General features: G+C 40.6%; 1 protein-coding gene across 2 annotated transcripts in view; it reads right to left on the bottom strand.

Annotated features, from left to right (window-relative positions):
• Positions 1 to 12,850: 12,850 nt before the first annotated feature.
• The window catches only part of LOC134995451 (oocyte zinc finger protein XlCOF7.1-like), a 163,533-nt gene continuing 156,034 nt past the window's right edge, over positions 12,851 to 20,349 (bottom strand). Inside the window, exon 12 of one of the 2 annotated variants that reach the window (XM_063951105.1) lies at positions 12,851 to 13,281. In XM_063951105.1, the coding sequence (XP_063807175.1) occupies positions 13,094 to 13,281 (188 nt within the window). In that variant the 3' untranslated portion in view covers positions 12,851 to 13,093. Of the gene's footprint in view, positions 13,282 to 15,385; positions 16,727 to 20,349 lie in introns of those variants that run through there. The other variant, XM_063951096.1, reaches the window with a different exon arrangement.

The raw sequence follows: 20,349 nt of genomic DNA, 5'->3' as shown, positions 1-20,349 counted from the left end.
GGATAATAAAGTGCAAACCTACACCAATCGGGAGCACTTACTACAGTAAAGTACTTTCAAATAAGTTGACAATGAGTTACAAAGGTTAATGATTATACACAGAAGAGAAGAGAAAGAAAAAGAAGAAGAAGAATGAGAACATCAGAACATGTCAAGGAAACTTCATATGACATACCTCGAATGCTTGATAAAAATTGATAGAATGTCAAATGAATTAACAAATAGGCATTCAGGATACTTGAATACTACCCACACATCAGTGGGATATATAGATGAAAAATAGATTGGGCCTAGTTAGGGAAATATTAGTTTTAGTAACTTTAAAACCACATGATATGTACATAATAACTGATTTATTAAATCAATCAGTGTGCTGGTGAATGGGAACACATACCTTTTATTTCAAATGCTTGACTGACAAGTTCAAATACACAGGTCTAACAAGGGTTCATATAGATGTGTGACCTAATAAAATTATTATTGATATTTGCCAATTAGAGAGATAACCTCACTGGTCTACATAAACTCAAGAGGCTTACCAAGTATATTTATATTCTCTAGAACATTAATAAAATGCAGAATTTTTATTTGATAGGGAATATCTACCAATCTATACAGCCTCAACCCAAATCTTAGACTCAAACAGTTTTTTTTTTTTTTATATATAGTACTGGTATTATAATTAACTTCCCTCATTGTCTATATGAATTCTAATTCACAGTAACATAATGCAATAAAAAGAATGGGAATAATTACAGACCAATCAAAATAGTAAATGGAGCCATATTTAAGGGTGATGCCAACATAATATCACATGAAATAGTCCTTACCCTCCAGCAGATCAGCAGTGTTAAGCTCAGTTCCAGTGGAATGAAACTGTGTTCAAATTTTTACCCTTAAATAGGGGAAAGGTGATGACATCACTTCCCATTAGTGCAGTGATTGGAAGTCAAATAAAACTTAAAAAATACCTTTATTTATGGCATAATGAATTCTATATACCCAACATTCATTAACCAGTTTATTTAGGGGGCAGTACTTAACAAATATCCATATATCTTATATAGATTTAAACATGAATATCCTTAATTGATGAATGTATCCCATAATGCATCTATTTGGACCGGGACTAGGTGTTTCATGATTGACAGCAATGTTCACCAATAGAACCACTATAGGACCTATGATATAAATTATATATATAAAAATTATATATATAAAAAACCTCTTCTAATGTGCACACTATTAAACTAAGTGAGTGATACTATATGAATGAACCTAATCAGAGTGCAAACCAAGGACACCACAGTAGAAGTCGAACGCTGATTTAGTCACTCGCATCCCTTGATATGCCTAATCCCGCGGCGCTGGGACAAGAGCACTTATGCTCCAGCGTCGCCTCAATAAGCGCTGCACAGGGCCAGAAGTGCCCTGATCGCGCCAGAGAGCAGAGCTTCCTGCGTTCCAGCGGTCCGCGACTTTGCGTTCCACCGGGCCGTGATGACGTTTCACGTCACGTGATCATACCTCGTGGACATGTGATCCGGACGGCCAATAGACGTGTTCCCCTCTGTAACCTAGGAGACCGCTGTGGTTATAACTAGTGTGGTTAATATTCGTGAAGGACTATTATACAATGTTATATAAATCGGAAGTGTAACTGATTATCAGTGTATACATACTTATCACTAAATTCATAACATCATTAGTGTGATATAAACTAATAAACATATATTATTAGAGTGTGGAATGTATAGTTATTAGATAAAATAAACTCATAGAAACACCCCATAAATATTAAACTATTAAACTGCACCTACTATTATAACCCCAAAAATCCCAATATCTTTAATAGTGATGAATGGAAAATAATAATCTTATACCTATTATTCATAATATCCTATCTAATAAGAACTACCTATCAACGTGTTAAAGCACCATCCTCAAAAATTGGCTCCATTTTTACAAGATGACATTAATTTAAAAAAAAAAAAAAAAAAAAGGAAAGAAGTATCTTGGTATTCAGAATTAAATAATTAAATAGGCACATATTACAAAAAGTACAAAATATGAAAAGTATAAAATCTATACATGAACCCTTACAAGAATGCCACCATATCAATACTTTCATTTAGGCCAAAAGGGATAAGGGTATTCAATGTATAAATCCAAAAGGATTCACGCTGGGCTAACCGTCTATCCCTATCACCTCCTCTCTTATCTAACAAAATGTGTTCAACGACCGTAAATGAAAGACCTGAAACTTCAGAATTATGTTTCTCCTGGAAATGTCGTGGTAGGCTATGATTTTGGACCTTATTAGTAATATTTCGTAAATGCTCCTGTATTCTAATCTTGAGACATCTTTTAGTTTTACCTATATAAGAGAGTTTGCAACTACAGTCAATTTTGTAGACAACATAGTTGGTATTGCAGGTAACTATGGTCCTCAGCTTGAAGATACGTTTGCTGTCATCTCTCCAACAGAAACCTTTCTTGTCTATGAAGCGACAGCATTTACATTTGTTACACGGAAAAAGCCCTGATCTCTTCATTACTGGATGTTCAACCAGGATCTCATCTTTGTCTCTGCCTTTCTGTAGTTGACTGGGAGCCAGTATGCTCTTAAGGTTCCTAGATTTCCTAAAAATTATATTGGGTCTGGTGGATAAATGTGGACCCAATAATGGATCTTTTAGAAGAAGATGCCAATGTCGGTTCATGATGTACTTGATCTTAGTACTCTCTTGGTTATACTGTGTGATGAAAGGTCTTTCAGTGAGGCATTTTTCTCTCTTGTTTGTTTTAGCTTCTAACAGGCTATTTCTATCAATTTTGGATGCACGGATCTGGTCACTTTTTAAGTGAGTCTCATTATAACCCCTATCAATGAATTGTTCAACCAAGACGGAAGACTGTTCCCAGTATTCTTCTAAACGGCTACAGTTTTTCCGGACTCTCACAAACTGGGAATAAGGTACCGAGGTTTTCCATCTAGACAGATGGCAACTGTCTGCAGGTATGAAACTGTTTGCGTCCGTTTCCTTGAAAAATGTTTTGGTATTGAGAATGCCCTTATCATCAATACTTAATAGAACATCTAGGTAATCGATAACTACAGGGTGTTGTTTTGAAGTAAACTTGAGATTAAAAGAATTATTCTGGATCTCCGAAACTAAATCTTCCAAATTCTCCACCTCTCCGTCCCAAATGAGGATCAAGTCATCGATATACCTCTTATAGAATTTGATGTTTGAACAACGAAAATTACTACCGGCATAGATGGTCTCACGTTCCCAGCTGTCCATATAGATATTAGCATACGATGGGGCAAACTTGGTCCCCATCGCTGTGCCCTGTTCCTGTAGGTAATATTCCCCTTCAAACTCAAAGTAGTTATGATTTAGAATGAATTTTATGCTTTCCAATAAAAAGATTCTTTCTTCCACGACCACACTGTCGTCTCCAGTTAAGATGTCATTGACAGCTTCAAGTCCCTTGGAATGTGGGATGGAGGTATACAGGGCCTGGATGTCAATTGTTGCCCATCTATAAGTAGGCTGCCATTGGAATTCATTAAGTAACCTAAGGAGACTGGTTGAATCCTTCAAGAATGAGGGCTGTTCTTTCACATACGGCTGTAATTTTAGATCGATGAAATGGGACAAATTGGACGTTAAGGAATCAACTCCCGCCACTATGGGTCTACCTGGGGGCGGGAATACACCTTTGTGGACTTTCGGTAAATGGTAGAACACTGGGACTCGAGGTTTACTATTATACAGATAATCGAACTCATCTTTGCATATAATTCCCTTGTTAAATGCTCTATTCAACAAGTTACGTAATTCATCCCCATATTCAATGGTTGGATCTTCATTTAATACTCTGTATGTTGCGGCATCGCTAATTTGAGTCATGGCTTCTTTAATATAGGCCGTCCTCTCCTGAATGACCACAGCTCCTCCCTTATCTGCTGTTTTGATAACTATTTCGTTGTCATTCTTAAGCTGTTTGACGGCATGCCTCTCCTGCGGATTAAGATTGCCACAATACTTGTCGCTCTGAACTTTTAATTTCCTAAAATCTTCCAAAACTGCATCAAAGAAGAAATCGATATGATTCCCTCTCGACTCAACAGGATAATACCTAGATGGCGGTGCTACCAAAGGTTTGTTCTTAGATTCGTATGACAATTTGGGTGTGGGGTTTTTCAAAAAATGTATTTTCAAGGTTAGACTGCGTACGTACTTATTAAGATCCACAAAAAGGTTAAACTTGTCTACATGCTGGTTGGGTGCGAATTTTAGACCTTTATTTAGTACCGAGATCTGTGGGGCTGATAGTTCCTTCTTAGAAAGGTTGATGACACTTGATTTGTCGGTTCTTGAGTGAAGTTGATCGCTCTTCGTTTTTTGTTTGGTGATCTTTCTTCCACCTCTTGTCCCTCTTCTCCTGGGTAGAGTTGTCTTTTCACACCTTGCGGGGAATCTAACCTCAAGAACCGACAAATCAAGCGTCATCAACCTTTCTAAGAAGGAACTATCAGCCCCACAGATCTCGGTACTAAATAAAGGTCTAAAATTCGCACCCAACCAGCATGTAGACAAGTTTAACCTTTTTGTGGACCTTAATAAGTACGTACGCAGTCTAACCTTGAAAAGACATTTTTTGAAAAACCCCACACCCAAATTGTCATACGAATCTAAGAACAAACCTTTGGTAGCACCGCCATCTAGGTATTATCCTGTTGAGTCGAGAGGGAATCATATCGATTTCTTCTTTGATGCAGTTAAGGGAGATTTTAGGAAATTAAAAGTTCAGAGCGACAAGTATTGTGGCAATCTTAATCCGCAGGAGAGGCATGCCGTCAAACAGCTTAAGAATGACAACGAAATAGTTATCAAAACAGCAGATAAGGGAGGAGCTGTGGTCATTCAGGAGAGGACGGCCTATATTAAAGAAGCCATGACTCAAATTAGCGATGCCGCAACATACAGAGTATTAAATGAAGATCCAACCATTGAATATGGGGATGAATTACGTAACTTGTTGAATAGAGCATTTAACAAGGGAATTATATGCAAAGATGAGTTCGATTATCTGTATAATAGTAAACCTCGAGTCCCAGTGTTCTACCATTTACCGAAAGTCCACAAAGGTGTATTCCTGCCCCCAGGTAGACCCATAGTGGCGGGAGTTGATTCCTTAACGTCCAATTTGTCCCATTTCATCGATCTAAAATTACAGCCGTATGTGAAAGAACAGCCCTCATTCTTGAAGGATTCAACCAGTCTCCTTAGGTTACTTAATGAATTCCAATGGCAGCCTACTTATAGATGGGCAACAATTGACGTCCAGGCCCTGTATACCTCCATCCCACATTCCAAGGGACTTGAAGCTGTCAATGACATCTTAACTGGAGACGACAGTGTGGTCGTGGAAGAAAGAATCTTTTTATTGGAAAGCATAAAATTCATTCTAAATCATAACTACTTTGAGTTTGAAGGGGAATATTACCTACAGGAACAGGGCACAGCGATGGGGACCAAGTTTGCCCCATCGTATGCTAATATCTATATGGACAGCTGGGAACGTGAGACCATCTATGCCGGTAGTAATTTTCATTGTTCAAACATCAAATTCTATAAGAGGTATATCGATGACTTGATCCTCATTTGGGACGGAGGGGTGGAGAATTTGGAAGATTTAGTTTCGGAGATCCAGAATAATTCTTTTAATCTCAAGTTTACTTCAAAACAACACCCTGTAGTTATCGATTACCTAGATGTTCTATTAAGTATTGATGATAAGGGCATTCTCAATACCAAAACATTTTTCAAGGAAACGGACGCAAACAGTTTCATACCTGCAGACAGTTGCCATCTGTCTAGATGGAAAACCTCGGTACCTTATTCCCAGTTTGTGAGAGTCCGGAAAAACTGTAGCCGTTTAGAAGAATACTGGGAACAGTCTTCCGTCTTGGTTGAACAATTCATTGATAGGGGTTATAATGAGACTCACTTAAAAAGTGACCAGATCCGTGCATCCAAAATTGATAGAAATAGCCTGTTAGAAGCTAAAACAAACAAGAGAGAAAAACGCCTCACTGAAAGACCTTTCATCACACGGTATAACCAAGAGAGTACTAAGATCAAGTACATCATGAACCGACATTGGCATCTTCTTCTAAAAGATCCATTATTGGGTCCACATTTATCCACCAGACCCAATATAATTTTTAGGAAATCTAGGAACCTTAAGAGCATACTGGCTCCCAGTCAACTACAGAAAGGCAGAGACAAAGATGAGATCCTGGTTGAACATCCAGTAATGAAGAGATCAGGGCTTTTTCCGTGTAACAAATGTAAATGCTGTCGCTTCATAGACAAGAAAGGTTTCTGTTGGAGAGATGACAGCAAACGTATCTTCAAGCTGAGGACCATAGTTACCTGCAATACCAACTATGTTGTCTACAAAATTGACTGTAGTTGCAAACTCTCTTATATAGGTAAAACTAAAAGATGTCTCAAGATTAGAATACAGGAGCATTTACGAAATATTACTAATAAGGTCCAAAATCATAGCCTTCCACGACATTTCCAGGAGAAACATAATTCTGAAGTTTCAGGTCTTTCATTTACGGTCGTTGAACACATTTTGTTAGATAAGAGAGGAGGTGATAGGGATAGACGGTTAGCCCAGCGTGAATCCTTTTGGATTTATACATTGAATACCCTTATCCCTTTTGGCCTAAATGAAAGTATTGATATGGTGGCATTCTTGTAAGGGTTCATGTATAGATTTTATACTTTTCATATTTTGCACTTTTTGTAATATGTGCCTATTTAATTATTTAATTCTGAATACCAAGATACTTCTTTCCTTTTTTTTTTTTTTTTTTTAAATTAATGTCATCTTGTAAAAATGGAGCCAATTTTTGAGGATGGTGCTTTAACACGTTGATAGGTAGTTCTTATTAGATAGGATATTATGAATAATAGGTATAAGATTATTATTTTCCATTCATCACTATTAAAGATATTGGGATTTTTGGGGTTATAATAGTAGGTGCAGTTTAATAGTTTAATATTTATGGGGTGTTTCTATGAGTTTATTTTATCTAATAACTATACATTCCACACTCTAATAATATATGTTTATTAGTTTATATCACACTAATGATGTTATGAATTTAGTGATAAGTATGTATACACTGATAATCAGTTACACTTCCGATTTATATAACATTGTATAATAGTCCTTCACGAATATTAACCACACTAGTTATAACCACAGCGGTCTCCTAGGTTACAGAGGGGAACACGTCTATTGGCCGTCCGGATCACATGTCCACGAGGTATGATCACGTGACGTGAAACGTCATCACGGCCCGGTGGAACGCAAAGTCGCGGACCGCTGGAACGCAGGAAGCTCTGCTCTCTGGCGCGATCAGGGCACTTCTGGCCCTGTGCAGCGCTTATTGAGGCGACGCTGGAGCATAAGTGCTCTTGTCCCAGCGCCGCGGGATTAGGCATATCAAGGGATGCGAGTGACTAAATCAGCGTTCGACTTCTACTGTGGTGTCCTTGGTTTGCACTCTGATTAGGTTCATTCATATAGTATCACTCACTTAGTTTAATAGTGTGCACATTAGAAGAGGTTTTTTATATATATAATTTTTATATATATAATTTATATCATAGGTCCTATAGTGGTTCTATTGGTGAACATTGCTGTCAATCATGAAACACCTAGTCCCGGTCCAAATAGATGCATTATGGGATACATTCATCAATTAAGGATATTCATGTTTAAATCTATATAAGATATAAGGATATTTGTTAAGTACTGCCCCCTAAATAAACTGGTTAATGAATGTTGGGTATATAGAATTCATTATGCCATAAATAAAGGTATTTTTTAAGTTTTATTTGACTTCCAATCACTGCACTAATGGGAAGTGATGTCATCACCTTTCCCCTATTTAAGGGTAAAAATTTGAACACAGTTTCATTCCACTGGAACTGAGCTTAACACTGCTGATCTGCTGGAGGGTAAGGACTATTTCATGTGATATTATGTTGGCATCACCCTTAAATATGGCTCCATTTACTATTTTGATTGGTCTGTAATTATTCCCATTCTTTTTATTGTATTATGTTACTGTGAATTAGAATTCATATAGACAATGAGGGAAGTTAATTATAATACCAGTACTATATATTAAAAAAAAAAAAAAAAAAACTGTTTGAGTCTAAGATTTGGGTTGAGGCTGTATAGATTGGTAGATATTCCCTATCAAATAAAAATTCTGCATTTTATTAATGTTCTAGAGAATATAAATATACTTGGTAAGCCTCTTGAGTTTATGTAGACCAGTGAGGTTATCTCTCTAATTGGCAAATATCAATAATAATTTTATTAGGTCACACATCTATATGAACCCTTGTTAGACCTGTGTATTTGAACTTGTCAGTCAAGCATTTGAAATAAAAGGTATGTGTTCCCATTCACCAGCACACTGATTGATTTAATAAATCAGTTATTATGTACATATCATGTGGTTTTAAAGTTACTAAAACTAATATTTCCCTAACTAGGCCCAATCTATTTTTCATCTATATATCCCACTGATGTGTGGGTAGTATTCAAGTATCCTGAACGCCTATTTGTTAATTCATTTGACATTCTATCAATTTTTATCAAGCATTCGAGGTATGTCATATGAAGTTTCCTTGACATGTTCTGATGTTCTCATTCTTCTTCTTCTTTTTCTTTCTCTTCTCTTCTGTGTATAATCATTAACCTTTGTAACTCATTGTCAACTTATTTGAAAGTACTTTACTGTAGTAAGTGCTCCCGATTGGTGTAGGTTTGCACTTTATTATCCAGCTCTGTTTTTGCATGTTCCTGTACCTTTTTCATCTATTGACATGTTCCCATTTTTTATTCTTTTATTTCATTATTTTTGTATTTTTTATATTTGTATAATTAGTGGAATATTCTGATAAATTATTTTACGCTTATAGATATACCCCTGATGAAGTCTTTGAGCAAGACGAAACGCGTTGGGTTTTTCTATTTGTTACACCAATCTCCAAACTTGCTATAAGGAGAAGGAGGAGTCTGTAAAAGTTATTCTACTTGTCCTCTGTATAATTGTTTGGTGTCATTTGTTAAGGATGGATACTTAATTCTCTGTACCATTGCTTGTGTTTTTATGTTTTAATAAATGTTATATGGAACATGTTAATGTGATTTTTATGCTCTAAAATATTGAGCAAACATATACTTATACATGTCTAGAGATTCCTGCTGAATCCTATTTATTATTGGGAGGAAGTATATCCCAAGGGCGCCTATTCCTCTATTGCTACATATTTCTATTTTTAGTCCCTCCTAACAAGGGTCTTAGCGGAATTTGGGCAGCCATATCTATATTCCCCATTTTCTTGTTGGTAAAAGCGCAGAGGGAGAGTATTTGTTTATATATATATATATATATATATATATATACCACCAGGGCAGCTCACTCATGTAAATAATCAACCTTACCGATGCCTTCCCAGGTTCCCCTAGTGGAGGGTCCAATACTAACATGAAGCAAAGGCGGCACTCAGGGGCAGATGTATTAACCTGGAGAAAGCATAAGGAAGTGATAAACCAGTGATATGTGCAAGGTGATAAAGGCACCCTATCCCCTCCCACCTCCTCCGCTATCTCTCTCCTTCTGCCTGTTCCCATCTTGCCCACCTTCTCAATCTCTCCCTTTCATCAGGCACTGTCCCCTCTGCCTTCAAGCATGCTCTTGTCTCCCCTATTCTTAAAAAACCTACCCTTGATCCTAACACTCTCTCCAACTATCGACCCATCTCTCTCCTCCCCTTTGCCTCCAAACTTCTTGAGCGTATTGTCTATAATCGCCTCACTGCCTTTCTTTCCTCTCACTCACTGCTTGACCCATTCCAGTCTGGTTTCCTTTCTCTCCACTCCACTGAAACTGCCCTCACAAAAGTCTGCAATGACCTCCATGCAGCCAAATCTATGGGCCACTACTCTCTGCTTATTCTTCTTGACCTCTCTGCTGCTTTTGCCACTGTGGACCACCCTCTCCTTCTGCAAATCCTTCCCTCTCTTGGTCTGCGTGATACTGCCCTCTCCTGGCTGTCCTCCTACCTCTCTGATCGTTCCTTCTCTGTCTCCTCTCATGATGCTACCTCCACCCCACTTCCACTAACTGTTGGTGTCCCCCAAGGCTCTGTTCTTGGTCCTCTCCTTTTCTCTCTCTATACATCCTCTTTAGGTGAACTCATTAGTTCTTTTAACTTCCAATACCACCTCTATGCTGATGACACTCAAATCTACCTCTCCTCCCCTGATCTCTCCACGGCTCTCCTCACTCGTACCTCAAACTGTCTTTCTGCTATCTCTTCCTGGATGTCTCAGCGCTTTCTTAAACTCAACATGTCTAAGACTGAGCTGATCATCTTCCCACCCTCCCGCACTGCCTCACCTCCCACAATCTCATTATCCATTGATGGCACGACTATCTCCCCTAGCCCCCAAGTACGCTGTCTTGGCGTAATCCTTGACTCCTCCCTCTCCTTCAAACCACACATTCAGCACCTCTCACAAACCTGTCATTTTCATCTCAAAAACATTTCCAGAATCAGACCTTTTCTCACCCAGGATGCCACTAAGATCATTATTCACTCACTGATTATTTCCAGACTGGACTACTGTAATCTCCTCCTAACTGGCCTACCTGACAATTACCTCTCTCCACTCCAATCTATCCTCAATGCTGCTGCCCAGCTCATCTTCCTCACCAAACGCACTACGTCTACCTCCCCTCTCCTACAGGCCCTCCACTGGCTTCCCTTCCCTTTCAGAATCCAATTCAAACTTCTCACACTCACTTACAAAGCTCTCACCCACTCCTCTCCCATCTACATCTCTGACCTTATCTCCCTTTACTCTCCCACCCGTCCTCTTCGCTCTGCTAATGCACGCCGACTCTCCTGTCTTCTGATTACTTCCTCCCACTCCTATCGCCAAGATTTTTCACGTGCTGCTCCCTTTCTCTGGAATTCTTTACCTCTCCCCCTCAGACTCTCCACCTCTCTACAAAACTTCAAACGGGCTCTTAAGACCCATTTCTTTACCAAACCTAGCCAAATCTCAACCTAACCCTCTGTTCCACGCTCTCTATGTACCCCATCTGTGTCACCCCTGTCTGTCTACCCCTCCCCTTAGAATGTAAGCTCTCACGAGTAGGGCCCTCTTCCCTCATGTGCTTATACGTTTCTTACTTTAATAATCCTCAACTGCCCAGATCCCGCAGTTTTTTGGCCACCTGGAACTTATCTCTATGTTTACTGGTGTAGTTATGCTTAGTTGCCCTGTACTTGTCCTATATTGTCTTCAACTGTAAGTCACTGTTTTCCTGTTTTGATTATGTGCATATGTACTCTGTAATTGGGCGCTGCGGAACCCTTGTGGCGCCATATAAATAAAGGATAATAATAATAATAATAATAATATGTCTCAGCAGGTGATCCTTCCCGCCGTGGCAGTGAGTCGGACTCAAGGAGACGGGAGCATATCAGCAGATGTGTCTGTGAGGGTGGATTGGAGCACTTTATGAGTTTGAGGGGAGGCTGGCTGGGGGGGTGAGAGCTGTGTGTGTAGTGCAATCACATGGAACTGTCCTGGGGGGTGGGGGATTGTGTGAGGAAGGGATAGCTATTTTTCACTTGTTTTTTTGGGGGGAGGACGACACCGAACTGAAACTTGCCTCCGGGCGTAGAGGATGAACTTACGCCACTGTCCCAAAGCCTCACACACACATTGCTATCATAGCCTCACACACATGCTGCCCCCATTGCCTCACACACATGCTACACCCATAGCCTCACACACATGCTGCCCCCCGTAGCCTCACACACATGCTGCCCCCGTAGCCTCACACACATATGCTGCCCCCCGTAGCCTCACACACATGCTACCCCCGTAGCCTCACACACATGCTGCCCCCGTAGCCTCACACACATGCTGCCCCCGTAGCCTCACACACATGCTGCCCCCCATAGCCTCACACACATGCTGCCCCCCATAGCCTCACACGTATGCTACCCCCATAGCCTCACACACATGCTGCCCCCATAGCCTCACACGTATGCTACCCCCATAGCCTCACACACATGCTGTCCCCATAGCCTCACACACATGCTGCCCCCATATCCTCACACACATGCTACCCCCATAGCCTCACACACATGCTGCCCCCATATCATCACACATGCTACCCCCATAGCCTCACACACATGCTGCCCCCGTAGCCTCACACACATGCTGCCCCCCGTAGCCTCACACACATGCTACCCCCGTAGCCTCACACACATGCTGCCCCCCATAGCCTCACACACATGCTGCCTCCTGTAGCCTCACACACATGCTGACCCTGTAGCCTCACACACATGCTGCCCCCATAGCCTCACACACATGCTGCCCCATAGCCTCACACACATGCTGCACCCGTAGCCTCACATGCATGCTACCCCCATAGCCTCACACACATGCTGCCCCATAGCCTCACACACATGCTGCCCCCATAGCCTCACACACATGCTGCCTCCATAGCCTCACACACATGCTGCCCCCATAGCCTTACACACATGCTGCCCCCATAGCCTCACACACATGCTGCCCCCATAGCCTCACACACATGCTGCCCCCATAGCCTCACACACATGCTGCCCCATAGCCTCACACACATGCTGCCCCCATAGCCTCACACACATGCTGCCCCCATAGCCTCACACATATACAGGTGAAACTCCGAAAATTAGAATATCGTGCAAAAGTTCATTTATTTCAGTAATTTAACTTAAAAGGTGAAACTAATATATAACATAGACTCATTACATGCAAAGTGAGATATTTCAAGCCTTTACTTGTTATAATTTTAATGATTGTGGTTTACAGCTTAAGAAAACCCCAAATCCAAAATCTCAGGAAATTAGAATATTACATAAAATCAATAAAAAAAGGATTTTAAATACAGAAATGTATAATCATACTTATGTACTTAGTACTTGGTTTGGGCCCCTTTTGCATGAATTACTGCCTCAATGCGGCGTGGCATGGATTCTATCAGCCTGTGGCACTGCTGAGGTGTTATGGAAGACCCGGATGCTTCAATAGCGGCCTTCAGCTCTTCTGCATTGTTCCGTCTCATGTCTCTCATCTTTCTCTTAGCAATGCCCCATAGATTCTCTGAACAAATAAAAAACAGTTATAAGGAACAGTGTTTCTAAATATTTATTAACTGGGATTAAAACCGATATTTAGAAGGGCTACAGATAGTAATTGCTATAAATATTTAATTGATCATTATTGCACCTATATATTTAGTGCTAAATATATTGATTGATTGTTCAATATAAGTTATATGGCTATTTTGTCTGTAACCCTTCTAAATATCGGGTTTAATCCCAGTTAATAAATATTTAGAAACACTGTTCCTTTTAATGGTTTTTATTTGTTCACGTGCACAGTCCCTCTTAAAAATAACTGTACACATCATACCTTATTATCTAACTATATTAATATTCAACCACTGATATAGTTATTATTGTAATCAATAGTTGGAACGCATAGACGAGACTTTCCGGTATTATGTGGAATGCAGACCGGAAGTACCACATTGTTCCGTTCTATCCCGTAGTTCCCACTTAATGTATCCACTTAATGCACTGGCCCTTGTGGCTGTCTAGACGAGAGTTACTCCCTCCCCTCCCTCTCGACGAGTGCTGAGGAGGAGGAGCCCCTCTCCCCTGTGTTTAGGAGCGCTATCCAGGAAGCTTGCGCTGGACAGGAAGTTCCACCTAACTGGTGGAATGCAAAGCCGGAAGCTAGTTGCCGTCGGTGGAACGCAGAACGGAAATGCGTTCCACCGGCCTCACATTAGTTATTTCTTCACCTTTCAATATTTGTCCACGTTTATAATTTATTGTGTCTATTTAACTCATGGTTGGCTATATATAAACATTTAAAAGAAACCACTTCTATTCCTATATATGTCTATTTCCCATTTTACTTTATTGCTCCATTAAAATATATGGAAGGAAGTGATGTCACACCTTAGTGGGTATAAATAGTGGCTCCAAAGTTCTCTCTCAGTAATCCACTGAACTCTGAGAGGAACACACTAGGATCTCCCCTTTTTTTCATTGCTCCCATATATGGATGTTTTCATTGCTGTATTTAGAGTTCTTAAAGCTCAACATATGATCTTGCATCCATATTAATTTGAATGTATTCTTGATGTTATTTATATGTTACAACAGTACTTATTGCTGTTAGAAACATCTGACGCTGTCTTTAAACTTTGATGTTACATCAATACTGTTTGTTGCCTGATATATGTGTCTTTTCATACCACATTAAATTTTTGTTTATACTATGCGCTGTATTAATGTTTATATACTACTGAATTGTAACCTATCTGAATATCATTATGTACACACATTCTGTTTATCTATGAACCGTCGTCCATCTTAGTTTGACCATTGATGCCCTCATTCTGAAATGTGTTTGTTAAAATGTTCCCACCTTGAAATTATGTTAATTTATTATTCTAGGCATACCACCTTTACTAATTAAATTAGTGCACTAATTAAATTAGTGCACTCACTTCGCTCGCCACGCTTCGGGCATGGTGCCTTCGCTCCGCTACCGCTTCGCTCGGCACACTTTACCGTTCCAATCGTAGTCCACGTGGATCGTTAAGTATGAAAAAAAAAAATGTGAAAAACTCATGTCGACCTTTAGACCTGTCGACCTAGCACATGTCGACCTAGAAACCCTGTCGACCTTCCATCCATGTCGACCTAGTGAATGTCGACCTATAGTGGTCGACCTAAACATTGTCGACCTAGACACTGTCGATCTTCAGACCGGATCCCGTATGTATGACCTTCCCTCTTCTCATATACATTTAGAGTCATTCCCAGAGTTTTATTTAAACTCCTCCCATTACTATTTATGTATATACAGGTCACACTTAGACCACAGCTGAGATATGACATTTGTGAATGGACTCCCCCCCCCCTCACAATGGAGCCACATCACGCTGTGATTTAATATACCAGATATAGCCTAGTATGTATCGTTACTTCCTCCCACCACCCACTAACCCTCCTAAACCTTTAACCTTGAGCCCAAAGTAATAATTTATCCATTAGGTTTTATATCCATTCAAACTGGCACAAATAGAGGTGTATACGTATACATTTTAATCAAGTTACCGTAACCTCATTTTTTGGGGCATCTGGTATATTTGATTGTAAAGAATCATAAGCATTATTTGGAAATGTGGTACTGTTCATATACTTAGTTGTTTTATTTTATTATTTAGATTTTGTACCTCTGATGAAGTCCCTTAAGGGACGAAACGTGTTGGGTCTATCTATTGTTCTACATTTGTGTTGCATTTTGAATCCATGGCAACAAAGAAACACATAAAAATCTGAATGTGAAATCGGAAAAATCCAAAGGTGTAAAAGTATATAGATGCTCTATATGTTTTATGTACTTTTCTGAATACATTTAATTCAAACATAATTGAGAATGTTATTATTATAGGTTTTCAAATGATTATTACATTATAATATTGGAACAGTACCATATATCTAGCGCCCTCAGATCTGTTTGTTAGATGTTTGTTCTGAACCTTGGCTAACAGGAGGTTCTTCTAGAGGTGCTGCTTTAGGATTCTTTTAGCGTTATTGGGTATCCCTTTATATTTACAGAAAGGTAAATATACTTACCTTTCCCCAATGGCCCCCTAATGTGTACATGTCGGGATTCCGGCGCCAGCATTACGAGACATGTCGGGATTCCGGCATCAGCATTTTGACTGCTGGGATCCCGACTGACGGGATTCTGACCGGATCCAGTTCTGATGTCCTTCACTTGCATAACTAATTTAAGTTACGCCAAAAAGTGGTAGTAGGTGGGATTTGTAAGTGATGTTTCTATTGTATCCACAATGTACATTTTTAGATGGATCCACAACTGGGAACAGCTCCTTGTGCAATTCCAAGTCCTGCATTCGGTGGGAAAAGAAGTCTGTCTGCAGTTCTTATACAAGTCTTGTTATGCATGTGACGGGCAGTTTATTCTCCTAGATCATTGTGAGCTTTCTTATGTCGCCATAGATTTGAGCTATCAGAAAAACGGCGGCCGCACTGGGAACACACAAACGGTCGCTCCCCGGTGTGAGTGCGCTGATGCTTCACAAGGTCGGCATTCTGGATAAAACATTTGCCGCACTCCGTGCACTTAAATGGCTTCTCGCCGGAGTGAATCCGCTGGTGTGTAGTAAGGCCATACCTTCTGGTAAAACATCTCCCGCACTCCGGGCAAGAAAATGGCCTCTCCCCGGTGTGAGTCCTCTTATGTGACAGGAGACCTGACCTCTGATGAAAGGATTTCCCACAATAAGAGCAATGAAATCGTTTTTCCTTAGTGTGACATCGCTGGTGGTAGTTAAGAACCAATCTGGCGCTGGAACCCACTCCGTAAACCGAGCATCTATACAGATTACTGGCGCTATGCGTTTGCTGATGGGTGACGAGGGCTGAATGATTAGGGAAACATTGCGGACACTCCGAGCACTGATGCGTCTTCTCAGGATAGTGTGAGGAGGCGTGCGGACCTGTTGGGGACAAAAGTACTAAGATAAACCCTCTGTACATCAGCGATGGGCCACGTCATCATGTGCAATTAACTCTGCATAGTTATACATGTTTGACATACAGATATTATCGAATGTATTCAGTACCATATACAATTGTTATTTATAAGTTAACCCTTCCATTCCCACATAACCTTGGAGTTTGTCGAGAACTGTCTAGCTTACAGTGTATTTAAAATGTAAATGGACTGTTGTACTGACATTACTACTCCTCTCTTTTGAGCACAATGGAGGCAGCCATTTTTCTTTTTCACTACTAAAAGGTTCTTGAATCTGTCTCCTCCCCTCACTGGGGGATGTAGTTGAAATCCCGGCGGTCGGAATCCCGGCGGTCAAAATACCGACGCCGGAATCCCGACCGCCAGAATGCCAGCAGCGCTGCCAAAGCTATTCCCACTCCTGGGTGTCCACGACACCCGTGGAGTGGAAACAGAACCTGTGGCGAGCCACCAAGCCCGCAGTGTGGCGAGAATAGCGAGCCCACAAGGGGCTTCGTTCCGCTCGCTCCCCCTGCCGGCATTCTGATGGTCGGGATTACGGCGTTGGTATTTTGACCGCCGGGATCCCGTACCCAACCCCTCACTGGCATTAAGGGGAAAACTCCAAGCAGAAGGGTAGTTATAAAAGTATAGAGTAACTTCGGGACAGAACAGATGTCCACATTTACTTGACATTATTATATGGTGCCTCAACCTGTAAAGGGAATATTTTTGAAAGTACCTCCACATAATCCTATAACTGTATCAGAGCGGAGGTAGCGGTAGGACGCAGTGCTGGATTATGGTCGGCTGGGCGCTTACAGACATGGGGGAATGTGAGAGGCTGCTATCCAAAGATCAACAAGTCAGGGATAGACCCCTGATAACAGGAGAGACTAATTCAACATGACGCCGGGTCAGACAGCAGCAGGAGGACCTATATATGCAGAAGGCAACCAGTAGGCTGAGTGTAAGTTATTACTATAACAATATGGATTGTAGGAGGGAGGTCAATCATCAGCAGCGCACATCACAGATACAGAACCCCAACATCACTGACTTTCCTATGCACCTCTATGGGGGTGACAGGAAACATCTTTGATCTTGGTGGCCATGAGGTGCCATAAAGACATCTAGCACCTCGTGGCACTGGCTGATAATCATATACCATGGCTGCAGGGTACTATACCATTGCTGGCTATATTACAGGTGCCACCCAGCAATGCTGAGAAATAACAAATGGAAGTACATTACCGCAGGAGGGCAGCGGGTATAACAGCATTTACTAATTGGATAACATCTTAATCAGCTGATTAGACCTCCCCTGGACTCTTCCTTTCCTTCTCTGTCTCTGAGAAACTTCCCAATTTGCCCAACAAGACAGACAGTAGGGGTGGACCAATGATGCTCCTGTGGAGTATTACAAAGAAGTATACAGTAAAAAGTCTACCATTTCCTTTTAAAAATCTATGGCAGCCCATCCATGGAGGGGAGGCACCCAAGCAAGACATGAAACCGAGGGTGGGTTATGTACAATCAATAGTATAAGTGCACAAAATTGCAGGAAAATGAATTTTCACTGGATAAGGGTTTGGAGGAAGAGAATCCACAGAGGATCTCACATCTAGTAGATAATGGTTGACAGAGGTTTAGTGAGATGACCACCCTGCTGCCAGACATAAGTCACCTGCTGAAGCCTGAGCCCTGCATGTAGAATGGACTTTATTACCTCTCACACCTCATGTGATGGGCAGACGTGACTGCTACCAGCAGGACACCATAAGTGTCAGACTCTGGAGAGAAACCTCTGCAAAGGTTCAAGCTAACCAAACAATAGAGCATCTACATATGTGTCCTCATACACGGTGGCTTCCATCAGGACAAACAGCCCCATTCAACGCCAGGTCCCAGTGACTGCGCCATACAGAGTGTCTTTTTCACTCAAAATGTGTATCTTATTCGCATAAATCAAACAATTGGAAGCGACAAAACTACTTTGATAGCCTGCCCTATAGTCTTTTTTTTTTTTTTTTTCAAGAATTTTTTTATTGAAGCAAATGCATTCAGATAGTTTACATAATCAAAGAGTCTTAAATCAAGACAACGTAACAAATAGTTCAGGTAAACTAGTTTTTAACACAGCAAATAAAACAGTGTGATAGGTTATTATATGAAGGATTAGCAAAAGGTGTATGGTAATCACAGGCTAAATAAATAATGCATTGCTCCAAACTCCTCCTTTTCCTCAAATTTTTCCAACCAAAATAGGGAAAGCATGAGCTACGGCCGTAGCCCATGGTCATAAGATAAACTGCAAACTGAAATGTAAACTACCTATGTAGTGGAAACTATATCACGGCATAGGGTAAAAGGAAGTAGGATGAAATGTATTCCGCAGTCCACAATACTACGATACCAAATGTGAAATACACATGCATAGGGGCCATATTCTGATCCACATGCTAGGGTATACAGAACCAATAAAAGTATATTAGATGCAATACCCATATAGAGGGGCCGTATTCTGATCCACATGCTAGGGTATACAGAACCAATAAAAGTATATTAGATGCAATACCCATATAGAGGGGCCGTATTCTGATCCACATGCTAGAGTATACAGAACCAATAAAAGTATATTAGATGCAATACCCATATAGAGGGGCCGTATTCTGATCCACATGCTAGAGTATACAGAACCAATAAAAGTATATTAGATGCAATACCCATATAGAGGGGCCGTATTCTGATCCATATGCTAGTGTATATAGAACCAATAAGAATAGTTTAGATGTAATACCCATGTATAAGGGCCATATTTTGATCCATGTGCTAATATATACAGAACCAATATCAATATGATATTTGCCAAAGTCAAAGTCTTGAGTGAAGGTCATACACTATGTAGGCAGGCCAAGGAGATGGGAATAAATAACAAACTATTCAAGTAACAGCACCGAGAGGGTCCTGAAGTAAAAGTGGTACATTGACGATTGGCCTTTCCTTTCTGATAAACCAATACAACAACCTAGTGGGCGAGGGAGAAATCAACATATGTGGGCTAATTAAACAGGACATGTTTTCACCTTGTATCTGTCTGCAGGGTAAAAAAAGGGCAACACATGGGCCAGTATTTACTAAAAATCCGAGTTTGTCCGATTTGTGTTTTTTTTTCTAAGTCCCAATCCGGGAATTTACTAAGCACCAATCTCGGCAGTGTTTGGACTATTCGTAATGGTTTGATTTGCAAAGTTCCGAAATACGAATGAATAGACCATCGGTCAAACACGGCTGTTATTTCATACAATACGGGCATTCACTATTCATTAGTATTTGGGTGTTAGTTTCTGAGTGCTCAAGTGCGGGTCTGTTTTTTTTAGATTCGTTAAAAAAAGCAGCAAAAAAATAGACCTGCTTTTTCCAGTCAAGTTTGGATAACCATGCACGGATCAGTGAGATCTGTGCATGGTTATCTATGGGAAAGGGTCTGTTTAGTGTAAAAACTGAAAAAAAAATTGCGTGGGGTCCCCCCTCCTAAGCATAACCAGCCTCGGGCTCTTTGAGCCGGTCCTGGTTGACAAAATATGGGGAAAAAAATGACAGGGG

Source organism: Pseudophryne corroboree, chromosome 2 (assembly GCF_028390025.1).
Source record: "Pseudophryne corroboree isolate aPseCor3 chromosome 2, aPseCor3.hap2, whole genome shotgun sequence".
In the NCBI taxonomy this organism is placed as follows: Eukaryota; Metazoa; Chordata; class Amphibia; order Anura; family Myobatrachidae; genus Pseudophryne; species Pseudophryne corroboree.
The sequence above is the reverse complement of the archived record's forward strand: the minus strand, read 5'-3'. Positions and strand labels throughout refer to the sequence as shown.